The sequence below is a fragment of the Sitophilus oryzae genome, unplaced genomic scaffold (assembly GCF_002938485.1).
Source record: "Sitophilus oryzae breed Bouriz unplaced genomic scaffold, Soryzae_2.0 scaffold_937_pilon_pilon, whole genome shotgun sequence".
NCBI lineage: Eukaryota > Metazoa > Arthropoda > Insecta > Coleoptera > Curculionidae > Sitophilus > Sitophilus oryzae.
The window spans coordinates 1,972,378-1,994,551 of NW_022147569.1; the positions used below are offsets into that span (position 1 = coordinate 1,972,378).

Consider the following 22,174-nt stretch of genomic DNA (forward strand, 5'->3'; position numbering starts at 1 on the left):
TTGTCCACGGAAGCTTTTTGGGCGCCCTTCAGAGATTCCTATCCGAAGAGGTCGCGGCACAGACATATATAGTGATTGTGGAACCAATTTTGTTGGTGCTAGCAAAGAAATTAAAACTATGTTCGAATCCGCAGTTGAACATGAAAATATTCAATGGCATTTTAATCCGCCCGCTGCCCCACATTTTGGGGGACTTTGGGAAGCTGGTGTCCGTTCAGTAAAAACGCATTTAGGTCGAGTAATCGGACAACAAGTCCTGACTTTTGAGGAATTATATACGACCCTGACCTTGATTGAAGCTGTATTAAATTCACGTCCGCTCAATCCCATCAGTTCGGACGTCGAAGACATTAATGCGCTAACCCCTGGTCATTTTTAACTTTAGAGCCATTGAACAGTTTACCTACGCCGAACTTTACTGCTGTACCAATTAACCGTCTCTCTCGTTGGCAACTTTTACAACGATTACATCGCGATTTTTGGAACAGGTGGCATAAGGAGTATTTGCATTCGCTTCAACAACGCCAGAAATGGCTTAATTCCTCTGACGCTCCTTCTCTAGGAACGTTAGTTATTATAAAAAATGAAAATGCTCCTCCATGCCAATGGACCTTGGGTCGCATAATTTCGTTAAGTGAGGGACGGATGGTGTGGTGCGGGTGGCTCTGGTGAGGACAGCTAAGGGGAACTTTGCAGCGTCCTTTAGTTAAATTATGTCCTTTACCCAGCAATTAATTATCGCCATTTATTTATTTTTTTTTGCTATTACACAAAATTATTTTTATGTATTTTTTTTTCTCTTTTTATTTTTTCTTTATCTTTATCTCAATTTTTATTTTTTTGCATTCAAAAGTTACGCATTTAAAACGCATGTTTAGAACATGCCTTTTCGCCGGGCAGAATGTTTAGGAAACTCTCAAAATATATTTAATTTTATCTTTTTTAATTTTAAATTCAATATTAATTTATTCTATTATTTATTGTATACGCATATGTGGTACTAGGGAGGTTATTCCAAAGGGCTGAAACACGCCTGCGTCAATTAACCTTTGGACCACAACACACTTGATCGAAAGATCCCGCAAGAACCGCATCTATCGAAAGATCGATTCAACGTGCTAACCGCCGCCGCCGCAAATAACTTTATTTTAAATCTTCAAAAGGTCCTACCAATTCGGTACCGTTTACTCGTGCGAGTAGTTGTTCCTGATCCAGATACAGGGTGGCCACCCAGGAGAAGACTACAACCCTCCAAGGTAAGCCGACCTCGTACCACGTGTTATTTTAGCAGGAATTTCTATTTTCTCGAGTTTATTACAATCATTTCTTTATTTCCTTTCTAAACAGATAGAAAAGAACTGTAACTGTCAAAATTCGACTTTTGGGCAGACTCACAGAACAGGCGTATTTAGGGATTAATAAAAATGTACTATTTGATTTACTGTCTCAAAAAATCGTTTATTTCAATAAATATGATATATTATACAAGAAGTAAAACATATAACTAAATTCACTGTACCTATAATAATTATTTACAATAACGTTATTAACATAGCCAGAAAAAATAAGAAAATGCAATATTTAAAATTTAACACTTTATAGAATCTTAAGATATTGATAGAATTATACATATATCAGAAAAAAATTGCAACAACTTGACACACAACTTTTCAACAACACAACTTGAAAGGATACTACTTATACTATACTATAGTTAGATACCCTCTATTAAAATTTACCCGTTCTATAAAGTGTAACGAGTAGGAGGACGCCTTCTTTCACTTCGCTCTAAGTAAACTGGCTTTAAGTTAGTTTTAGTATCTAACTCAGTTTTTATGGCTTTGTTATCATCTAAGTCAGTTACGCGACACACTTGAACCGTCCGACTCCTCAGTTCTTTGACATCGAGCACGCGTTTGGACTTGAGGCACTCCCGCTGATTGTTGTTGCGTATCAATTTAGTAGAAGCGTCAGTCTTTTTCCTCGGCCAAAGTAATCTGGGCTTGGAAGGAACGTGATTTTCCTTGTTCAAATCGTTTTCAACTTTACTCATTTTAAAAGGAGGCTCGAAGTCTAATATATCTGGTGCCGGTCTCTTATTAGTAGAATTCCTTTTTAAATTAAGGAGAGTTTTAGCACCTTCAATAATTTCTCTTGCTTCGTCGTCATCCAAGTCGATTTTGCCGCACACTCTCCGACACTTATCTTCATCGCTTTTGAAGGTCTCATCTTCATTATCACCAACAACGGCTACATTAAATGTGTAATCTTGACTAGAAGAAGTGGTGCAAATCTGATATTCCTGCTTGTCGTTTACTCTGGTCGAATATTTTAAGCTCAACATGGTCCGTGCCGCATCAAGAGTCTCCAAAAAATTGTTTTGCTGCTCGATTTTCTCTCTATAGACGTTGTAATCCATATCCGACGTAGCTGGTAACTTCTGGCTTGGAATAGGAGACATTTCGGTATGGGGTAATTTTGGGTTCCTGTAAACCACCGGGGTTTTGTCACTGCTCTGATTTGGCTGCCGTCGAACAAAGGTACTGTTAAGTGTCGATTGTCGAACAAGGGTGAAAAGGCGAACTATTAAACCGGCACAAATTATTTCACTCAAGTACTGCTACTATCCGCTCACAGGACGAAGCTGAAATGATCATTTAGTGAAGCTAGGTGAAGCCAGGTAAACTCCTTCCCACCCCTATTGCCATATCGTTTTATGACATCTACATTAATTCTTCGCTAATATAACATTGTACTCATCTTATAATATCTGCTCACAACGGCCTACTGACTCTGAAAATGATACAATAATATTATTCATAAGCAAATATTAAATGTTGACAAAAACAATATGAATGGTTTACTAATTGCCTTTAATTAAAAAAAAATTATGTTATAAACTAATTTAGCCGTACATTCCTTATTGCTGGTTTTTGGAGTTAAAGTTTTATCTCATAAATTAATTTAGTCCTTAAAGTTCATTCTTCAATATTATTTTTTTTCTTTTGATTTTACAGTTTTTATCTGTTTTTTAATTTTCCTACCTACTTTTGTTTCATATTAATAAATATTTTTGTACTATTTTGAATATTACAAGATTCAAAATGTTTGTCCATTACAAATCATTCTACTCAAAATAATATATCGGGTGTTTCTCAAGAGTGGCTTGACCCCTATAACATTTTTATTTTATTTTTTCAGATTAAAAAACGAGATTTGGTATGTTAGTATAAGATATAACTCAGGATTGATTGACGTATTCAGTTGTCTACGGTCGCTTTCTGTTTCACCGGAAATGACTACAACTTTTGATTTTTAAATGTTACCTTCGGTATTTTTTTTACTTTATTTAGCTTAAAGAAAAGTCGTATTTTAAATTTCAATGTCGAGTGCAATGACTATGTTAAAACACTAAATTTTAATCAAGCAGTTTTGGAAAAATATTTTTTTTTATATAATATGGTAACATATACTCGATATTTCGAATCAAATTGTCGGTATGACCCCATGTTACAATTTCAAATAAACCATTTGCGAAAATATCAAAAGTTGACATATGATATGTCATTCTATTCAGAGTGTCCTTTACTCTCGAATAAAGAAAAAAACTACCCAGGGTGTCATGTAAAAATCAAAAGTTGTAGTCATTTCCGGTGAAACAGGAAGTGACCAAAAACAATTGAATCAATCAGTCCTAATTTATGTCATATACTAACATACCAAATCTCGTTTTGTTATCTGAAAAAATAAAAAAGTTATAGGAGTGAAACACTTTTGAGACGCACCCGGTATAGATGGCTCTCTTAATTCGTTTATTTGAATTTCGTTTTTTTAACTGTTAGACTGTTAGCGACTACGGAATTTAATTTACCGCCCTTTTATTTATACAGTGAATGTGAAAACAGCTTTTGGTTAGACAAACAAGAATAAATTGAGCAAATTAATATTTGAGGTCTAGATGACCAGGTGCTAGATAAGCATAGTCCTAAGAAACATTGGAAGTTCGGTTGCTTATTGAGTTTAAATATTTTATAATATTTCGTTAAGCCATATTATAGCCACAAACATCAACGTGGTACAATAAAAGAAATATTTACAACACTTTATTTATTTAATTTACCAGACTTCCGAAACTTTCTGTTACATCTTTTATTACTTCATTATTTTAAGTGCATATCTAATCTAATTGTAATTTTTGTGGAATACTTTTGGCGTAAGATAATAAATAAATAAATTAAAAAATTCACAGTCCTTTACAAAGATGCAACCGGGAGGGGGGCATTGAAAATGATGAATAAAAACGTAAAAATATGATTAGTGTTAATATGAGTGTATTACATACATATGTTTAAATAACGAACTTAACAAAAAACAACAGATTTAAAGATTCACTGAAAAAGTAGTAATGTTAACATTAAATAAAACATTATCAATAATAATTATGCGACCGCACCTATCCGTAAAACAAACAAGCAAAAAAACAAAATAACATACAAAACATCAGGTTAACGTGATGACAGATCATGATCGATGACAGATAAAGAATTCTTACGGAAAGTTACACTTTACGATATAATTTTTTAACTGTTAAAGGCAAACCCCATTTAAACACAAAACTTTTTAATACCTACTACTGTACCTAAAAGACATTTTTTTTTAAATTACTAAATTCTTAGCTACGCTTCTGTTTTTCTTGGCTGTTGTGCGTCACGTCACAGATTAACAGGCCCATGTTTGCACCACAAGGCGATGCTGCAGACCACTAGGTAGACCGGTCGTAGAAATTTATGTTATACAACTTGTAGTCAATCTACACAAATATTATCAAAAGCTTTTTTCTTTTAAAATGTGTTCAGATTTTGTAAAAAGTATAAGTCAAAATCGCAAAATCGAGTTTCTTAGTTTTTAACTAATATAGTGGCGAATTACAAAAATTCCTTTTCAATGAAAATTAATCGGGTAAATAAAATAATTTAATAAATTACCTACTAGCTTTTTCCCGCGACTACGTTCGCGTTACACCTCGAATCGTTCATGCATTGATTAAATGATTTTTTACTTCTTTATAGAGAGCTAGTGAGCATAGATGTTTTTTTAATTTTCATCTTTTTTTTATTTATTAAGAGCACTAATACTTTCTTTATAGGTTATTTTTTATTCTTTGAAGGATAATTGGGGAAGATATATTTCGTTATGATGTCACTAAATCAACCCTTGTATAAAATTTTATACTGTCTGGTTTATAATGTTATAGTATTGCATTTTCGTACAGCAAACTTTCATTCCCTATTCTACTCCCTAAGTGTATAAATTTCATAAATTCGCTTTATCTTTGTGGCAATTTTTATGTGTATAATCCAGAGGTCACCAAGTTTTATATAAATTTTTACTAACTTTACCCATTTGGTTGATGAATTTCAAAAATTTCTTCTAATCCTTTTTGTAGGATTTCATTCTTCTAGACCAAATAGTAAGGAATTTTCATACAACAAACTGTTCGGACATAATTTTACTCTCTAAGAGGATGAATTTCCTAAAATCTCTTTGTGTAGCTAATTCGCTAATGTCGTTTAAACGAACCTTTGTGCTAATATTTATGTATCTAAAGCTGGCGGTATGAACTCACTCCTAAAATATCTAATAACTTAATATATAATCTAACTGACACACCACTGACAATGACAAATAATTTATTTCTGGAGGTATTGTGTGTAGGTGTTTTTCAGGTATTGTTGCGGTTTAGGTCACCTTAAAATGATAGCTCGAAGGACCATAGATAATTCTTTATTTTACTTGTAAATTTAACAACAAATTTTTACTTTTAACTGAAAAAATGTCTTTCTTGCTGAGGTTCGCAGCCATCTTCTCTTTCAAGCGTCGCAAGCGAAATCGACCCTTGTCGACCGACTACGGTAGCGCCCTCTCTTCGAAACCTCTTGAATCCCGAGGCGATTCATATTACAGAAATCATAAAATCCGAACATACCGGCCACCTTAAAAGTTTCGAACTTTTAATCGACTGGCATTAAACAAACTTTAGCAATAGACCGCTTAACTATGCGACCGTTCGGCACTTTCACAGAAACGACGCGCACAAGTCCATCGGATCCTGGATGAATGTCGACTATTCGGCCTCTCGTCCATTGTAAAGGTGGTGATGACTCTTCCTTCAGGATGACCAAACGCCCAATATTTAGATTATTTTGTTGACTGGTCTTCCATTTGGATCTGGTTTGTAATGTAGACAAATACTCTCGTGACCATCTTTGCCAAAAGTGTTGATGAATTTGTTTCAACCTTTGGTAATGATTCAAACGTGAAACATTTGCTTCAATGATGTTGGTTTCAGGTATGGCCAATAAAGAGTCTCCAATAAGAAAGTGACTTGGGGTAAGCAAGGAGAAATCTAGGGGATCATTGGATATTTGGGTAAGGGGTCTAGAATTCAGACATGCTTCAACTTCAACCAATAATGTGTACATATCTTCAAAAGTTAAATATGCTTGAGATAATATGCGTTTTATATGATACTTGGCTGATTTGATCGCGGCCTCCCAAATACCTCCCATATGCGGCGAATTTGACGGAATGAAATGCCATGAAATTTTATCCTGTCCCAAGAAATTCAAAATTTCTTCATTAACTGACTTATCAGAAAGGAAACTATATAATTGTTGCAACTCTCTAGCTGCACCTCGAAAATTTGTTCCATTGTCTGAATAGATGTCAGAAGGTTTACCTCTTCGTGATATAAACCGTTTTAAAGAATTTATAAAAGCATCAGTTGAGAGATCACGCACTAGTTCAATATGAACTGCCTTTGTTGATAGGCAAATAAATAAACATATATAAGCTTTTACATTTTTTGCTTTTCTAGAAGTACTATTTTTAATATATAAAGGACCTGCGTAATCTACACCGCACTTATAAAATGGTCTTAATGTTGAAAAACGATCGGAAGGTAAATCTCCCATTATTTGAGTTACAGACTTTGGTTTAGCTCTAAAGCATTTAATACATTTCCGCAAGATGCGCTTGACGGCAACTTTCCCTGATAATGGCCAATATTCTAAACGAATTGTAGCTAGAAGTGCTTGAGTACCCATATGTAAATATCGTAAATGAGTGTGTAATATTAACAGTTCTGTGAAGGTGTGCTTTGTAGGTAATATTGTCGGATGCTTCTGATTATAACTTAAATGCGAATGTTTTAATCTTCCGCCGACTCTAATAATACCATCTTCATCTAAAAATGGATTCAAATTCAACAGCTTGCTAGAATTGGACAGTTTAATTTTAGAAGTAAGATTTTTTATATCGTCAGCAAACTCTTGAAATTGTACAATCTTAATTAGAATAGTCATAGCTTTGTTTAACTCATTTACTCTAAGAGGACCTGAAATTTTATTATCTTTACATAAAGCGTTGTTTTTAAAACGTAAAACATATGCAATTACGCGTTTAAGCTTTGTTAGGGAAGAAAATTTAGTAAAGATATTAGATATCTCAGCAGTATTTGAAACTAAAGCTACAGTTCTTTTCATTTCTGGTACATTACTATCTCTGTAGTCAGGAGTTCTGCTTGAGAACGGCTTGGCATTATCATTTAAAAAATTAGGACCGCACCACCATAATTTTTTATCTTTTAAAATGTTTGGATTTGTGCCTCGCGAAATAATATCAGCAGGATTTAATTCTGACTTTACATGATACCATTTATCTTTTGACGTTAATTCGGTAATTTCCGCAATTCGATTGGCGACGAATGTTTTTAAATAACATGGTTCTGTCGATATCCATGATAATACAATGCTGGAATCAGTAAAAAGAAATGTTTTTTCTATGTTTACCGTTAAAGATCTAAGAACTCGTTTTGTTAACTTAGCCAGAAGTAAAGCTCCACACAATTCCAATTTAGGTAAAGTTATTCGTTTGAGTGGTGCTACTTTTGATTTTGCACACAATAATCTCACTGTACATTCTCCGAAATTAGTTAATGATCGTAGGTAGATACAACAGCCATATGCACTCTCGGAGGCGTCACAAAAACCGTGAAGTTCAACATAATTTGAAGAATTACATAATACATGTCTAGGCACTGAAATATCATTTAATGAATTTAATTGTTTACTAAAATCTTGCCAGATTTCAGCTATGTCTGATGGAATTGGATCGTCCCAATTTATCTCACATTGCCACAAATTTTGCATAATAATCTTAGCTTTTATAGTAGCTGGGCCAATCAATCCCAGAGGATCATATATTTGTGATATTAATGATAAAATTTGCCTTTTAGTAATATTTGTTTTATTATAGTTCACGTTTACTGAGTATCGTAGTATATCTGTTTTTGAATCCCAAATTAAACCTAGTAACTTAAAATCTGTTTTATCTGAAAATAAATGAGTAGAATTAGAATTTATATCTTCAACAAAGGCTCGTGAATTTGATGACCATTTTCGTAATTCAAATCCACCGGACTTTAAAATCTCATATATCTCGTTTTTTAATTTAAGTGCATCCTTTACCGTATTAGTACCGGTTAGTAAGTCATCTACGTAAAAATCTTTAAGTATCTTATTGCAAGCTTCAGGATATCTATGTTGATTTTGATATGCTAATTCATGGAGACATCGAATGGCTAAAAATGATGCTGGAGCTGTACCGTAAGTTAAAGTATTTAACGTATAAGATTGAACAGGTTCATTATCATTTTCACGCCAAAGAATTCTTTGTAGATTCCTATGCTCAGGATGTACTAAAACCATGCGATACATTTTCGCGATGTCACCAGTAAATACTATAGGATACGTTCTAAACCGAATTACTATATCAAATAAATCATCCTGTATAGTTGGGCCTACATGCAAACAATTATTCAATGATATTCCTGTATTTGTAATCGCACTACCATCGAAAACTACTCTTAATTTTGTGGTACTGCTGTCTTCCTTTCTAACAGCATGATGAGGTAAATAAAAACAATGATCAATATTATCTGAATCTGTGTTTACTAGTGTCATATGCTCCATATCTAAATATTCTTTTAAAAATTCATTATAAAGTGTTTTATATGTTTGATCCTTTTCAAATTTCAATTCGATTTGATTTAATCTTTTTAAAGCGATGGCCTTAGAATCCCCAAGTTTATTAACTGAATCATTATGTGGTAGCTTGACAATAAATCTACCATCTTCGTTACGTGTGGTAGTTTCTTTAAAGTATGATTCACAATATTGTTCTTCAAGGGAAAAATGTTTTTTAAATGGTACTTCTTCTATTTCCCAGAATCGTGTCAATTGTTTATTTAAAGATAAATTACATATTTGTTTATTTACTTGTTTATTGTGAATGATACCTGACAATATCCAACCTAACTTAGTTTTTCTTAATGTAGGCTGTTTTGTACCTAAACTTATTGATTCGCCCATTATTAAGTCATAAAATATTGAAGCGCCTATAAGAATATCTATATTATTTGGAATATTAAATTTTGGATCAGCCAGTTGTATATTATCTGGAATTTTAATATGACTTATATCAAATTTTATTTGAGGTATCTCTTCAGTAATCTGAGAAATTATGAAAAAACTTAAATTAGTTGTAAATGAACCGTACATTGACTTTATTGTAGAATTTACTGCTTTTGAAATATTAGTATTATTTTTACCAATACAAGATATTGAAATGTTAGTATGATTTTGATCTAACTGTAATTTTTCTGCTAATGACTTTGTAATAAAATTACTTTGGCTACCTGAGTCTAAAAGAGCACGACAGGTATGCAAATTTCCAAATTTATCTTTTATATATATAACAGCTGTCGATAACATGACATAATTTGATAAAGAATGAGCAGCAGTAGAAGATAAATTTAATGAAGATTGATTCTCACTATTATCTTTTTCATTTTCAGAAACTTCAGTTGGTATTTTATTATTACATGCGCAATGAGAACAGGAAGTTACATTTGTTTTGTTACTCGAATAGTCATGTAATAACGTATGATGTTTTAGGTTACATTTAAAACATGTTCTAAGAGATTGACACTGATCTGTAGCGTGATTTGGTTTTAAACAGTTTGCACATAATTTTAATTTTTTAATTTCTTTATGTTTATTCTCTAAATTAAGTTTAAAAAATGATTGACATCTATAAATAGGATGAGGTTGATTACAATAATAGCATGAAAAACTGGAGTTTTGAGTTGTGGCAAAAGAATGACTCTTATTATCATGGCCTTTTCTGTATGAAATAGATATATCTGATTTTGTTTTGTTTACATTTATTGTTTCTAATATCATACATCTTTGCTTTAGAAAATCCGTTAAGTTGACCATAGTAGGCAAATTGTTACTCTTTAATGAACATTCCCACTCTTTTCTTGTGTTATAATCGAGTTTAGATGTTAATAAATAAATTAAGAGTGTATCCCATTGATCTGTGGGTTGTCCTAGTGAATGTAAGGCTCTAATATTTTTCAAAAACGTGTCTAATAAATTTCTTAAATCTTTACAAGATTCTTTCTGAACTGGAGATATTTCAAATAAAGTTTTAATGTAATTATGAATTATTAATCTTTGATTTTCATAACGTTCTTGTAACAATTTCCAAGCTATTGAATAATTGCTACTAGTTACCTCTAAAGAACTTATAATCTGAGCTGCGTCTTCTCGAAGACAAGATTTCAGATAATGAAATTTTTGAATCGCATCTAATGATACATTATTATCTATTAAGGAATTAAAAGTATCCTTAAAATTAATCCAATTCTCATAACCTCCGCTAAAAATAGGAAAATTTATAGGATGTAGCTTTATGTTACTTACTGGATTTTGAGGTGTATGTAATATTTGTGAATTAATATTAGCATCAACGCATGCATTTTTACCTGTAGAAATAGCTTTGTAAAATACATTTTCTATTTCTTCTCTAACTTCTGTTTCTTCTTCATCTAATAGCTCTAATTCGGACTGAACTTGATCGAACTCTACAAACGCGGACTCTACTTTTTCCAACCTAGTTTTTACTTCTAGAACATCCTGCATGTTAGACATAAAACTTTGAAACCGAGTGGCTATGCCTCTCAACTGACCTCGCCTAGTTCTTAACCTTCTGAGATCTATTGCTTCAGCCATTTCAAATCTTACCTATTGCAATATAAATTATAATATTTAACACAATTCTATAGCTTCTTCTGTTGCAGTATATTCTTTTTACTAAATTTATAGCAATGTTATCTTATTATCAATTTGTTTTTTCAATTACACTCACAATAAATCGTTAAGTTACTAAATATTATTTCTGTGGTACCTTAAACTTAAAAAATACCCTTAAATTAAATTATACAATATGATTCTTTTGTTAAATATGTAATGAAGCCGTTGATAAAATATCTCGTAGTAGTGAGACCCTTAAGAGAATATCCCGTAGTAGTGGGACTCTTAATAAAATCTCCCGTATTAAAACTCTTAAGAAAATAACCTTGATCAATTATTTATGACAAATCTACGTATACCGATCTGTATAACTATATAACTTTATCGTCTTTAGTCTTTATTAACTTGAAAAACTACTGAATTTACTATGAATATATTATAAACATTATTAGTCGAGCACAGCATGCATGAATAGGAAAATAAGGAAATAGATAGGGACAGACTCACTTCTTGCGTTTTGTTGCTAGCCGGCCACCATGGATGTTCTTCCAGTTCATGACAAAAGGCTCGTTTCTAGCCCGGCAATATCGTTTTTAAAATGATCAAAATGGCACTTATCCGGCTCGTTAGGACCAAAATGTTGCGGTTTAGGTCACCTTAAAATGATAGCTCGAAGGACCATAGATAATTCTTTATTTTACTTGTAAATTTAACAACAAATTTTTACTTTTAACTGAAAAAATGTCTTTCTTGCTGAGGTTCGCAGCCATCTTCTCTTTCAAGCGTCGCAAGCGAAATCGACCCTTGTCGACCGACTGCGGTAGCGCCCTCTCTTCGAAACCTCTTGAATCCCGAGGCGATTCATATTACAGAAATCATAAAATCCGAACAGGTATGTTTTAGTATTTAGTCGTTTTACACAAAGAAATAGCCATTAAGCACTATAAAAATACTTCATAACAAATCTACACATATATACCTTTCATTTAAAAAAAGAATCATCAAGATTGGTGAAGCGGTTTCGGCGGGATGGATGCAACAAAAAAACTCTTTGAGCTTTTATATATTATGTATGGATTAATTATTTTTCCAACATATTTTACTTTGCAGATTTTTATAAATATTCAGACTCGCCAATATCGTAGTCTACCGTGTCCAGCCTGTAGGCCGATTCCTCTTCGGCGGCGCGTGGCGTCGTGACTCTGGCCGATGGAAGAGTCTTGAAGACGCTCATCCGCGCATAGGAACAAGTTGACTGCGTAGCATATTGCGTATTAATCGATTCTGAAACTTTCTATCTCATGTAGAACATGTTACACAAGTTTATTATTTTAATCTCGATTTTAATAGATAAATATGTGAAATGCCACCTGAATATCTTCCGCCATGACATGTTTTTACTTTTTTGTTATGGTAAAGTGATTTGTATAAACTTTATTCAATAAAGTTTATACTTTATATTTGAGATTAAAACTCGAATAAAATTATAAATATTAGTTACCTATGTTGTTATAGCTTTTATAGGCCTGCTTAACGACTTAATAAGTTACCTAGCGAAAAAATCTGTGCGCGTACCTACCACTATTTTTACAGGTTAATTTTTTAAAGAAATATGTTACACAAATTAAAAACGCTAAAATTTTAATGGTATTACTTGTGCATTATTGGCCTTATAATGCAATTAGTTGGAATTATATCTTCTTTAAATATAATTAGACTTTTAACGACTTTTAAGTTACCTAGGAAAAAATCTGTGCACGTACCTACCACTATTGTTACAGGTTAATTCGTTAAACAAATGTGTTACATATTATTCGTGGTATTAGTGGTATTATATTGGAATCAGCTTGGCATTAGTGGGGCATTATATGAGAAATTTTGGTATTTAATTTCTATTTTTGGCATTACTTTGGCATTAGTATACAGACATTTGTCAGCAGTTTACTCCTTGTAGATAATCAAAAAGTTTTTAGATAAAATTTGCTTTTTATGTCAGATCATTTCTATGAAAAATTACATTAGATTTTTATTAAAGACGCTGGGTAATTAAAACATTGACTAATAAAGCTTGTCCACTTTAAATAAGGGGTCATTCCTTCTTGGAGTGTTTGGGTTAAGGGGTGTATAATAAATTAATCCTTGTTTTATAATAAAAACCATAAAACATTTATTTGTGAGTAAAATAATGCAATGGTTGGATATCTCTCCTTTATAATTAGGTGACTAAAAATACACTAAAATAATTAGAAAACAAATCTTGTAATTATTTAGTAATTACGTCAATATTAATTAATTGACTTTCTAGTCTATTTTATTTTATGTACAAATATATTATTAAATTTTAATCTAAGCATCAAGTAATAAAACACTTTGTGCCCTCTTATATCGTAAGAGGTTACGAAATATACTCCTTACAGAAAACAGTGTAAGGGGTGTAAATAAATTGTATAATAATCACTGTTTTTTATAATAAAAACTATAAAAAATTTCTTATTTATGAAATTAAAAAAACAAAACAATGCATTGGTTAAAATAAGTATATTCAATACATGTATTGTGTTAGACCTTTATATGCCCAGTATATTTTTGTTTAACAAACCAATCAGGAAAAAATCCAAAACCTACCGTTATAGGAGGTATAAGATGATTAAACTTATATAATGACAACTACTTATCGGATAACAAATTAATTACTACTGTCAGCTACTGTCTCGGTAGAATATACCTAGAGTACCTACACCTACCTATGATGTAGGTAGATTAAAGCTTATTTTGACTTTACGTCTCACTTCGGTATCACAAGCTGAATTTTTCAGGAATGGAAGTACAGTACATGATATGGGGACCCTTATTCCGAAAGTAGTACAAAATTAGACCGGGTAAAAGGGCACTATCGTCAAAAGTCGATATATTAATACCACCGTATAGAGAAAACAAATAACTTATTTTTTGATCCAGTACACAATAAAGTCTTCGTAGGGAGTAATTTTTTATAATTATTTACAAAAAAACATTTCCATCAGCGCTTATGACCAAAAAAAAACTTTAAATATGATAACTCATTTCAATCATGCGAAAATTTGGTTTAAAAATAGACTTTTTTTAATATAACTTACATTTAACGAAATACGAAGGCCTAAATGAAAAAAAGAAACAATTTAAAAGTTTCGCTTATGTCTTGACAAGGTATCAAAGCAAACCCCATATTTTTTGCTTTTAAACTAATAAAGATATATCAATAAACAATTAGCGATGTAATGGTTTTTGCGCGCGCTGGCCGACTGCCGCCGCTGCGCCGAGATTTCCTATACCCTTGTATATATGACGTCATGGTGTGGCAAATGTAGCATTTTAATTCGATTTGGGCTCCCTTATATAGGATAACAGAAACATTTTCAGTGTTAAAAGCATGAAACATTACTATTCATATCTCGAACAATTGAACTAATTTATCTTAACAGAAACTTGACAGTACAGAAAAGAGAAACTAGAGAAATACGTAAAGAAACTTTAAACCAAAATCACGACATCGTCTGTTTGGGTTTCTTTCTGCTTTTGATTGTAATGGTCCACTCGTTGTGGAGTCAGAACGTGTAGGCTATAAAGAATATAAATATAACCCATCTTATATAACTGAATTAAAGGGTGGAGATTATTTTCTGTTTGTCATTTTGAATTAAATGGCTGTAATAACAATAACAATAATATCCAGTTCCACATAAAAGGGATCGTGAGCAAGAGCCCAAATGACGGATGTATATCTGATAAGGGTCTGTGTTTAATTAAATTTTATATCAAAAAATAATTATAATTTAAATAATATATAAATATATTTTAGATTCTTTAAACTGTGCTATTATACAGGTTGTCCGAAAAATGCTCGGCTAAATTTCAGAGTGTGATTCTACCAGCGGGGCCTGTTAAAATTTTGATGTACAATATATCTGGTTCTAGACACCAAATTGGGTTCACGTTCAAGGTACACCAAATTTTAGTAAGCAAATTTTATTGCTATCATTTTTTTATTATTAAAAACTTTTTTTTACGATTTTTTTAAAGTGCGCCTGCGCCCCCCAATGCAACGTTTATAAAATCAAAAATTAATTTTGTTTTTAATTTTTATATAGGGTGTCCCAATATTCCGTGGACGTAAAACTACTAAGTATTTTTGTAATCAAAATAAGTTGATTGGACGCAATTTACCTCTATACAAAAGTGCTTTCTTTGTCCACTAGAAGACAGAAGATCAAAGTTGCTTTAAAATTTGACTTTTACAAAAACCAAGAAAATGTACGGGAAGGGTAAAAACTACCCCACCCCTACATAATTTTTTTATAAATATTTTTCAACTCCACTGACTACAGATTTTCTTTTCGTTTTTACGAAAAAAAATCGGTCGTCGGTTGAGTTGGAAAATACTTATTCTAAAACTTATGTAGGGGTGGGGTGGTTTTTACATTTTCCGTAATTTTTCTTGATTTTTGTAAAATTCAAATTTTAAAGCACTTAGCAAAATATACACCCAAAATATCATTCAAATCGGAATAACGGTTCTTAAAATATGTGAAAAAATGTGATTATTTTTTTAAAATTTGATGCCCTCTAACGGACAAACTAATCAATTTTGTATAGAGGTAAATTGTGTCCAAAAAACTTATTTTGATTCCTAGGAGAGCAACGGCCTAGCTACGTTGAAATACCGGTTCCCATTAGAACACCGAAGTTAAGCGACGTAAGGCGATACTGGTGGATGGACGGGTGACCGGTTCGAAACTCTGTATCATGCTGTTGTCCGAGGGAAAAGTGTAAAATCTGTTGATACACACTGCTCATTCACGCCGGTTCGAGGCCGGATGAGATCGGATATCTCGTGAGTAAGAGTTAATTTAGACGCTTCCTAAGTCGGTAGGCCACTGACCATGTATGGGCGAGGACCGCGGTTCGGATTCCGCGTAAACAAAGTAGGCCCCGTCCAGATTAGCCCTGGCAGCGAAAAGGAGACGTTAACTGAAATCTTTTTTTTTACTTTGATTCCAAAAATACGTAGTAGTATGTTCACACAATATTGGGACACCCTGTATAACTTCTGTCATATTTTATGGAAAAATTTACATATTGTCAAGAGAATCAAACTGAATAATACAATTAATAATAAACAATAAAATTACAGCATTTTAGCTCTTATTTAGCGTTTTAGTTTACTAATTTTTCCGGGCGTTGTTTGATTTATAGATACCGAACCCGACTTTGTTTTAATTTATTTAGATATATACAGAGTGTCCCAGGCTGAGCGTGCAGTAGATGTTTCTAGAAAACTCCTCTCCTAGGTGCCTTCACTGTTGAGGTTGGCAATTAATATGGCGTATGACTCTCTGTCCAGAGCTTGGTGAATAAGAGTGTTTCCGTCGGTGTGGGTCCAATCTCTTATGTTACGTAGCCATGATTTATTTTTCCTCCCTATGCTACGCTTTCATTCGATTTTTCCTTCTATTATGAGCTGTATTTCTTCATATTCTGAGTGCCGCATTATATGTCCAAGGTAGGAAGTCTTTTTGATTTTAATTGTGCCTGTTAGGTGTGGACGAGTTTTCATTCTGTCTAAAACTTCACAATTTGTTGTTCTGGAGGTCCAACTTATCCACAGCATCCGACGATACATCCACATTTCAGAAGCATTAAGGCGTTTGATGTCTTCTTGTTTTAGCGTCCATGTTTCGCATCCATATTGAAGTAGGGGCCATATATAACATTTTAATATTCTTAGCCTTGTTGGTATACCTATTCTGGGATGGCACAAAAACTTCCGCATGTTGAGGAAACCAGCCCTAGCTATTTCTATTCTTCTTCTGATTTCTTTAGAGTGGTCTAGCTGGCTGTTTAATTCCCTGCCCAAGTAAATATAACTCCGCGTGGTTTCTAGATGGACGCCGTTTACCATTATGTCGGTATTTTCATTGTCTTGCGGATGTCTGTCGAAAATCATAGTTTTTGTCGTGGCGGTGTTAATCTCTAGACTCATCCTGATACTTTCTTCTGTCAGTTTGTCCATTAGGGTTTGCAGCTGGTCTTCGGATTCTGCTAATACCACGGTGTCGTCTGCATATCTTATATTGTTTATAATTTTTCCATTTATTTTAGCCCCTTCTGGACAATTTTGAAGAGATTTTCGGATTATATATTCGGCATAAACGTTAAACAATAATGGTGACAATATGCATCCCTGTCTAACACCTCTTTGTATGTCCACGTATCTTGTATTTCCTTTTTCTGTTCTGACACAACCTTTGTGATTCCAGTATGTGTTCCTTATAATGATAATATCTCTCTAATCCAAGCCTACTTCAGTGAGAACTTCTAGTAATTTTTCGTGCTAGAAAAGTTTTTAGTCTAGAAAACTACAAAGTCTAAATCGGAGATTTTTGGCACATCACTATTTCACAATGAAATCTATCAATTAAAAATATTTTTGATATGGCGGCACTTCCAGAAATAACGGAAGATGTCAGCAACTTTCTTATTTTAAATAGACACCCCCATTTTTTGTTACATATACGACGATATCACCCCTAATAAAGTGGCTATGAGTATGTGCAATTAGTTTTTTGATTTTCTAAAAAGTAACGACAGGAAAAAATAAAATTGATTTTCATAAAAATCCGTTTTTTCCAAAATACTCTGCAATCCCTGAAATTTTTAAAACTTTTTTGATGGCATCTTTTTTTTTAACTCTCTTGGTATCTATTACGGTTACCGAGATACCCCGAATTTGTAGCACCCTGTATATAGGGTTCAATTTATAAAATTTAAAATATAGGATTCGTTGTCAGATCAGGTGATTTTTTGTATAGTCAATTTCTTTTACATTTATTACTGGATACAGATTTAAATTACAATAAATTTCTCAGTGTACAGAGTGGTCGAAATTGGTCTGTTTTAACAGAGAAAACCTATTTCCTGACTAGATAGAGCAAAACCGACGTAGATGTCATGGGCTCAATTTCTGAGACATGTTTAATGTCATAAACCGCTTGTTGATATTTTCACTGCCAACTGTGATATGGGGACTTTTTGAATTTTTTACCATTTTGAAAATTGCCCATAATTTTTTTATTTCGCGCAATAATAAAATTCTGTAAAGACGTTCTTAAGGCACTTTTTTAAGCACAATCCAGTGGTGTAGTCAGTTTTGTTCTATACTTGCTCTTTTTGTCGGAAATAATAAAAAATATAATTATTTAAATGGAAATCATAGTTGGCTATGAACTTAAAAAAATGCTGATGTTTAACCCTTTCCAACGATATAAAGTTATGAGTATTTATTTCTAAGAATGAGCGAAATATTAGGGGTTTTTTATCTTTGTATCGAAGCGGGCCTTGATTTTATGTTGACCTAGTTGCCTAATTATATTTTATCGTAATTTAATATTCTATATCATTATTTATCTGCAAAATTAAAGACTTTTGAAAAGAAAAGTCAACATTCTCTATTAGTTTTACCACTTACAATTAAAACGGAGAATTTAGAGAGAATCGGATTGAAACAAGGGGCCCTATATCTTGGCCTGTTAGGTCCTGTGATTTAACTTCTTTCGACTTTTTTATGGGGGAAATTAAAATACCTTATATATAAGGGAAGAACCATTGGCACGAGAGAAGAATTGCAGAAGGCTACTAGGCAAGCTTTTGGACTTTTTACACCAGTTCGCCTAATAAATCGCTGTAACTCTGTGCGCAAAAGATGTTTATAATGTATTCAACAAGGAGGTGCTCAGTTTGAACATTTTAGATGATTTTTTTTAGAAAACAATATTCCTCACTCATAAAATACGTTTTTTAGTTTCGTTCTTTGTTTATTGTATCGATTTCAATTGCAATTACTAAAACTAATATAGAATGTTAATTTACCTTTTCAAAAGTCTTTAATTATGCAGATAAATAATAATATAGAATCTTAAATTGCGATACAAAATAATTAGACAACTAGGCCAACACAAAATCAAGGCGCACTTCGATACAAAGATGAAAACCCTAATATTTCTCTCATTCTTAGAAATAGGGATCCTTAACTTTATATCGTTCGAAATGGTTAAATGCCAGCATTTTTTTAAGTTCATACCCAACTATGATTTCCATTTAAAAAATTATATTTTTTATTATTTCTGACAAAAAGAGCAAGCATAGGAAAAAACTCACTACGCCACTGGATTGTGCTTAAAAAAGTGCCTTAAGAACGTCTTTACAGAATTTTATTATTCCGCGAAATAAAAAAGATATGGGCAATTTTCAAAATGGTAAAAATTCAAAAAGACCCAATGGGTAATGAAAATATCAACAGGCAGTTTATGCCATTCAACGTGTCTCAGAAATCGAGCCCATGACATCTATGTCGGTTTTGCTCCATCTAGTCAGGAAATAGGTTTTCTCTGTTAAAACAGACCAATTCCGACCACCCTGTACATAGAAGACTACAACATTATTTTCTATTGCTGAGCTTTCTGTACATTTCGCACCCGACCTTTACATTTATTTATAATTGCCTTTATATTTATTTAAAATTTAGGAATGTAATGAGATTGCAGTTGTGGCGGGAGGGTCTGCATTGAAAAACAAACTAGTTGATTTGTCTAAAAATTCTTAAAAAAAGTATTTAAATAAAAATTGACGTTTAAAAACAAACATAATATAGTTTGTCCAACGAAAAAAGAAAGATTTCGAGATACACTGAAAAATTTTGAAATGATAAAAAAACAGCTGTCATTGTTAAAATTCGACTGTTGAGCAGACCCACGAAACAGGCATATTTATGAATTAATAAATATGTAGGTACTGTTTTACTTATTACGGCAAAAATCGTTTATTTCTATAAATATTATACATATATATACATTACACAAGAAGTATACTTATAACTAAATACACTCTATAATTATTTACAATTACGTTATTAACATATCCACAAAAAATAAGAAAATACAATATTTAAAATTTAACATTTTATAGAATCTTAAGATATTTAGAGAATTATACATATATCAGAAAAAAATTGAAACAATGCACAACTTGAAAAGATACTTATGCTATACTATATTTACTTTTTTTTTTAAATTAAAAAAGTGGAACGTCACTGAGAAACCCGAAATCCAGTCAGCCGAACTAAAAGTCTTTCTTCGCGGTCTCACTAATTTGGTTTATTAACTTCCCCCTTAGTTTTTTATTCAATAGCTTCAAATGGTTAGAAGAAGGCCACAAATTAAAGCGCATATTTTTATAACTCACAATCGTAATGGCTGTTAAAACCCTTCTATAATCTATAACGAGCGGGAGAACGCCTTCTTCTTTCTCTCCGCTCTAGGTAAACTGGGCTTGAAGTGGACGAGTCCAATAGGTCCAGTTGCGATCTCTTATTGTTTGGAATCCCTGCTGAACTAAGAAGAGTTTCAGCCCCTCTCTTAGTTTTTATGGCTTCTTTTCCATCGAAGTCAATTGTGCGACGTCTGTGTTTAAGGCACTCCCGCTGATTGTTGCATATCAATTTAGTGGAAGCGTCAGTCTTTTTCCTCGGCCTAAGTAATCTGGGCTTGAAAGGTACGTGTTTTTTCTCACCCAAATCATTTTCAACTTTGCTCCTTTTATAATGAGGTTCGAAGTCTGAAAGGTCTGGGACCGGTCTCTTATTGGTAAAATTCCTTCTTAAATTAAGGAGAGTTTTAGCACCTTCAATCATTTCTCTTGCTTCATCATCATCCAAGTCGATTTTGCGGCACACTCCCCGACGCTTATCTTCGTCGCTTTTCAAGGCCTCATCTTCAGCATCACCAATGCCGGCTACATTAAATGCATAATCTTGACTAGGAGAATTGGTGCTAGCCTGATATTCCCGCTTGCCATTTACTCTGGTCGAATATTTTAAACTCAACATGGTCCGTGCCGCATCAAGAGTCTCCAAAAAATTGTGTTGCTGCTTGATTTTCACTCTATAGGCGTTGTAATCCATATCCGACGTAGCTGGTAACTTCTGGCTTGGAATCGGAGACATTTCGGGATTGGGTAATTTGTCGCTGCTCTGATGTTTGGCTGCCGTCGACCAAAGGTACGGTTAAGTGTCTATTGTCGAACAAGGATGAAAAGGCGAACGATTAAACGAGAAATTAAACCGACACATAAATAATTTCACTCCAGTACTGCTACTCACTCACAGGACGAAATTCAAATGATCATTTGACTTAAGAAGTGAAGCCAGGTATATAACGCCTTCCCACCCCAATTTCCATAGCGTTTAATGACATCTGCCCTAATCCTTTGTTAATAACATTGTACTCTTCATATAATATCTGTTTATGACTGCACATTGACTCTTAAAGTTAAACTACAATATAATTCATAAGCAGGTATTAAATGTTGACAAAAACTGTATGAATGGCTTACTAAATTACCTTTAAATAAAAAATGTTTATGTCATATCTAACTTAGTCCTACATTCTCTATTGCTGTTTCTAAAGTTAAGTTTTTTCTTGTAAACGAATTTAGTTCTTAAAGTTTATTGGTCATTATTGTTTTTTTTTTAAATTTTACCGTTTGTATGGGAAATTCTATCCACAGTATATCTCCGGATTTTCTTTACAAGAGGACAAACTTTTTTATTTTGACATTTTGGGAAAAATGCATTCTTCATAAAAAATTTTGGTTGTTCTAAAATGGTTAATCCCCTTTGTACTTTTCCGAATTTTCATATTTTTTCAAAGAAAATTAAGAAAAAATAAAAATATGGTTGATTTTTTTCTAATCCTAAAAATCAAAACGCGTTTGACTTTATCATTCTATGATAGATTGTTATTCATAGAATTTTAATTACCCTTATATTTTTTGTTATTTTAGAATGTTAAAGAAGCACAAAATTTATTTAGTTCAATGCTACGGAAATGGTGATGATAGTTATCGGAAAATGTGATACTTTAACAACATCAAAGAATATGACATTAATCAAAATTAATAATAACTATCTATCAAAGAATGAA

General features: G+C 32.6%; 1 protein-coding gene across 1 annotated transcript; it reads right to left on the minus strand.

Annotated features, from left to right (window-relative positions):
* Nucleotides 1–6,011: 6,011 nt before the first annotated feature.
* Nucleotides 6,012–17,208, minus strand: LOC115890927. Its single transcript, XM_030911290.1, has 4 exons — nt 17,095–17,208; nt 10,830–11,150; nt 10,641–10,754; nt 6,012–9,572 (listed from the first exon to the last, which is right to left on the minus strand). The coding sequence occupies exons 1-4, from the start codon at nt 17,206–17,208 to the stop codon at nt 6,012–6,014; spliced, it is 4,110 nt and encodes a 1,369-aa protein (XP_030767150.1).
* Nucleotides 17,209–22,174: the final 4,966 nt, after the last annotated feature.

Bases quoted from the DNA above. Each gene is read 5' to 3' on its own strand.
- LOC115890927 (XM_030911290.1), bottom strand. From the start codon at position 17,208: ATGGACAAACTGACAGAAGAAAGTATCAGGATGAGTCTAGAGATTAAC. The intron at 11,151-17,094 runs GTAAACGGCGTC...ATATTGCAATAG, and splicing joins ATGAAAATACCGACATAATG to GTAAGATTTGAAATGGCTGA. The intron at 9,573-10,640 runs GTAACTAGTAGC...ATAATTTCTCAG, and splicing joins AGATTATAAGTTCTTTAGAG to ATTACTGAAGAGATACCTCA.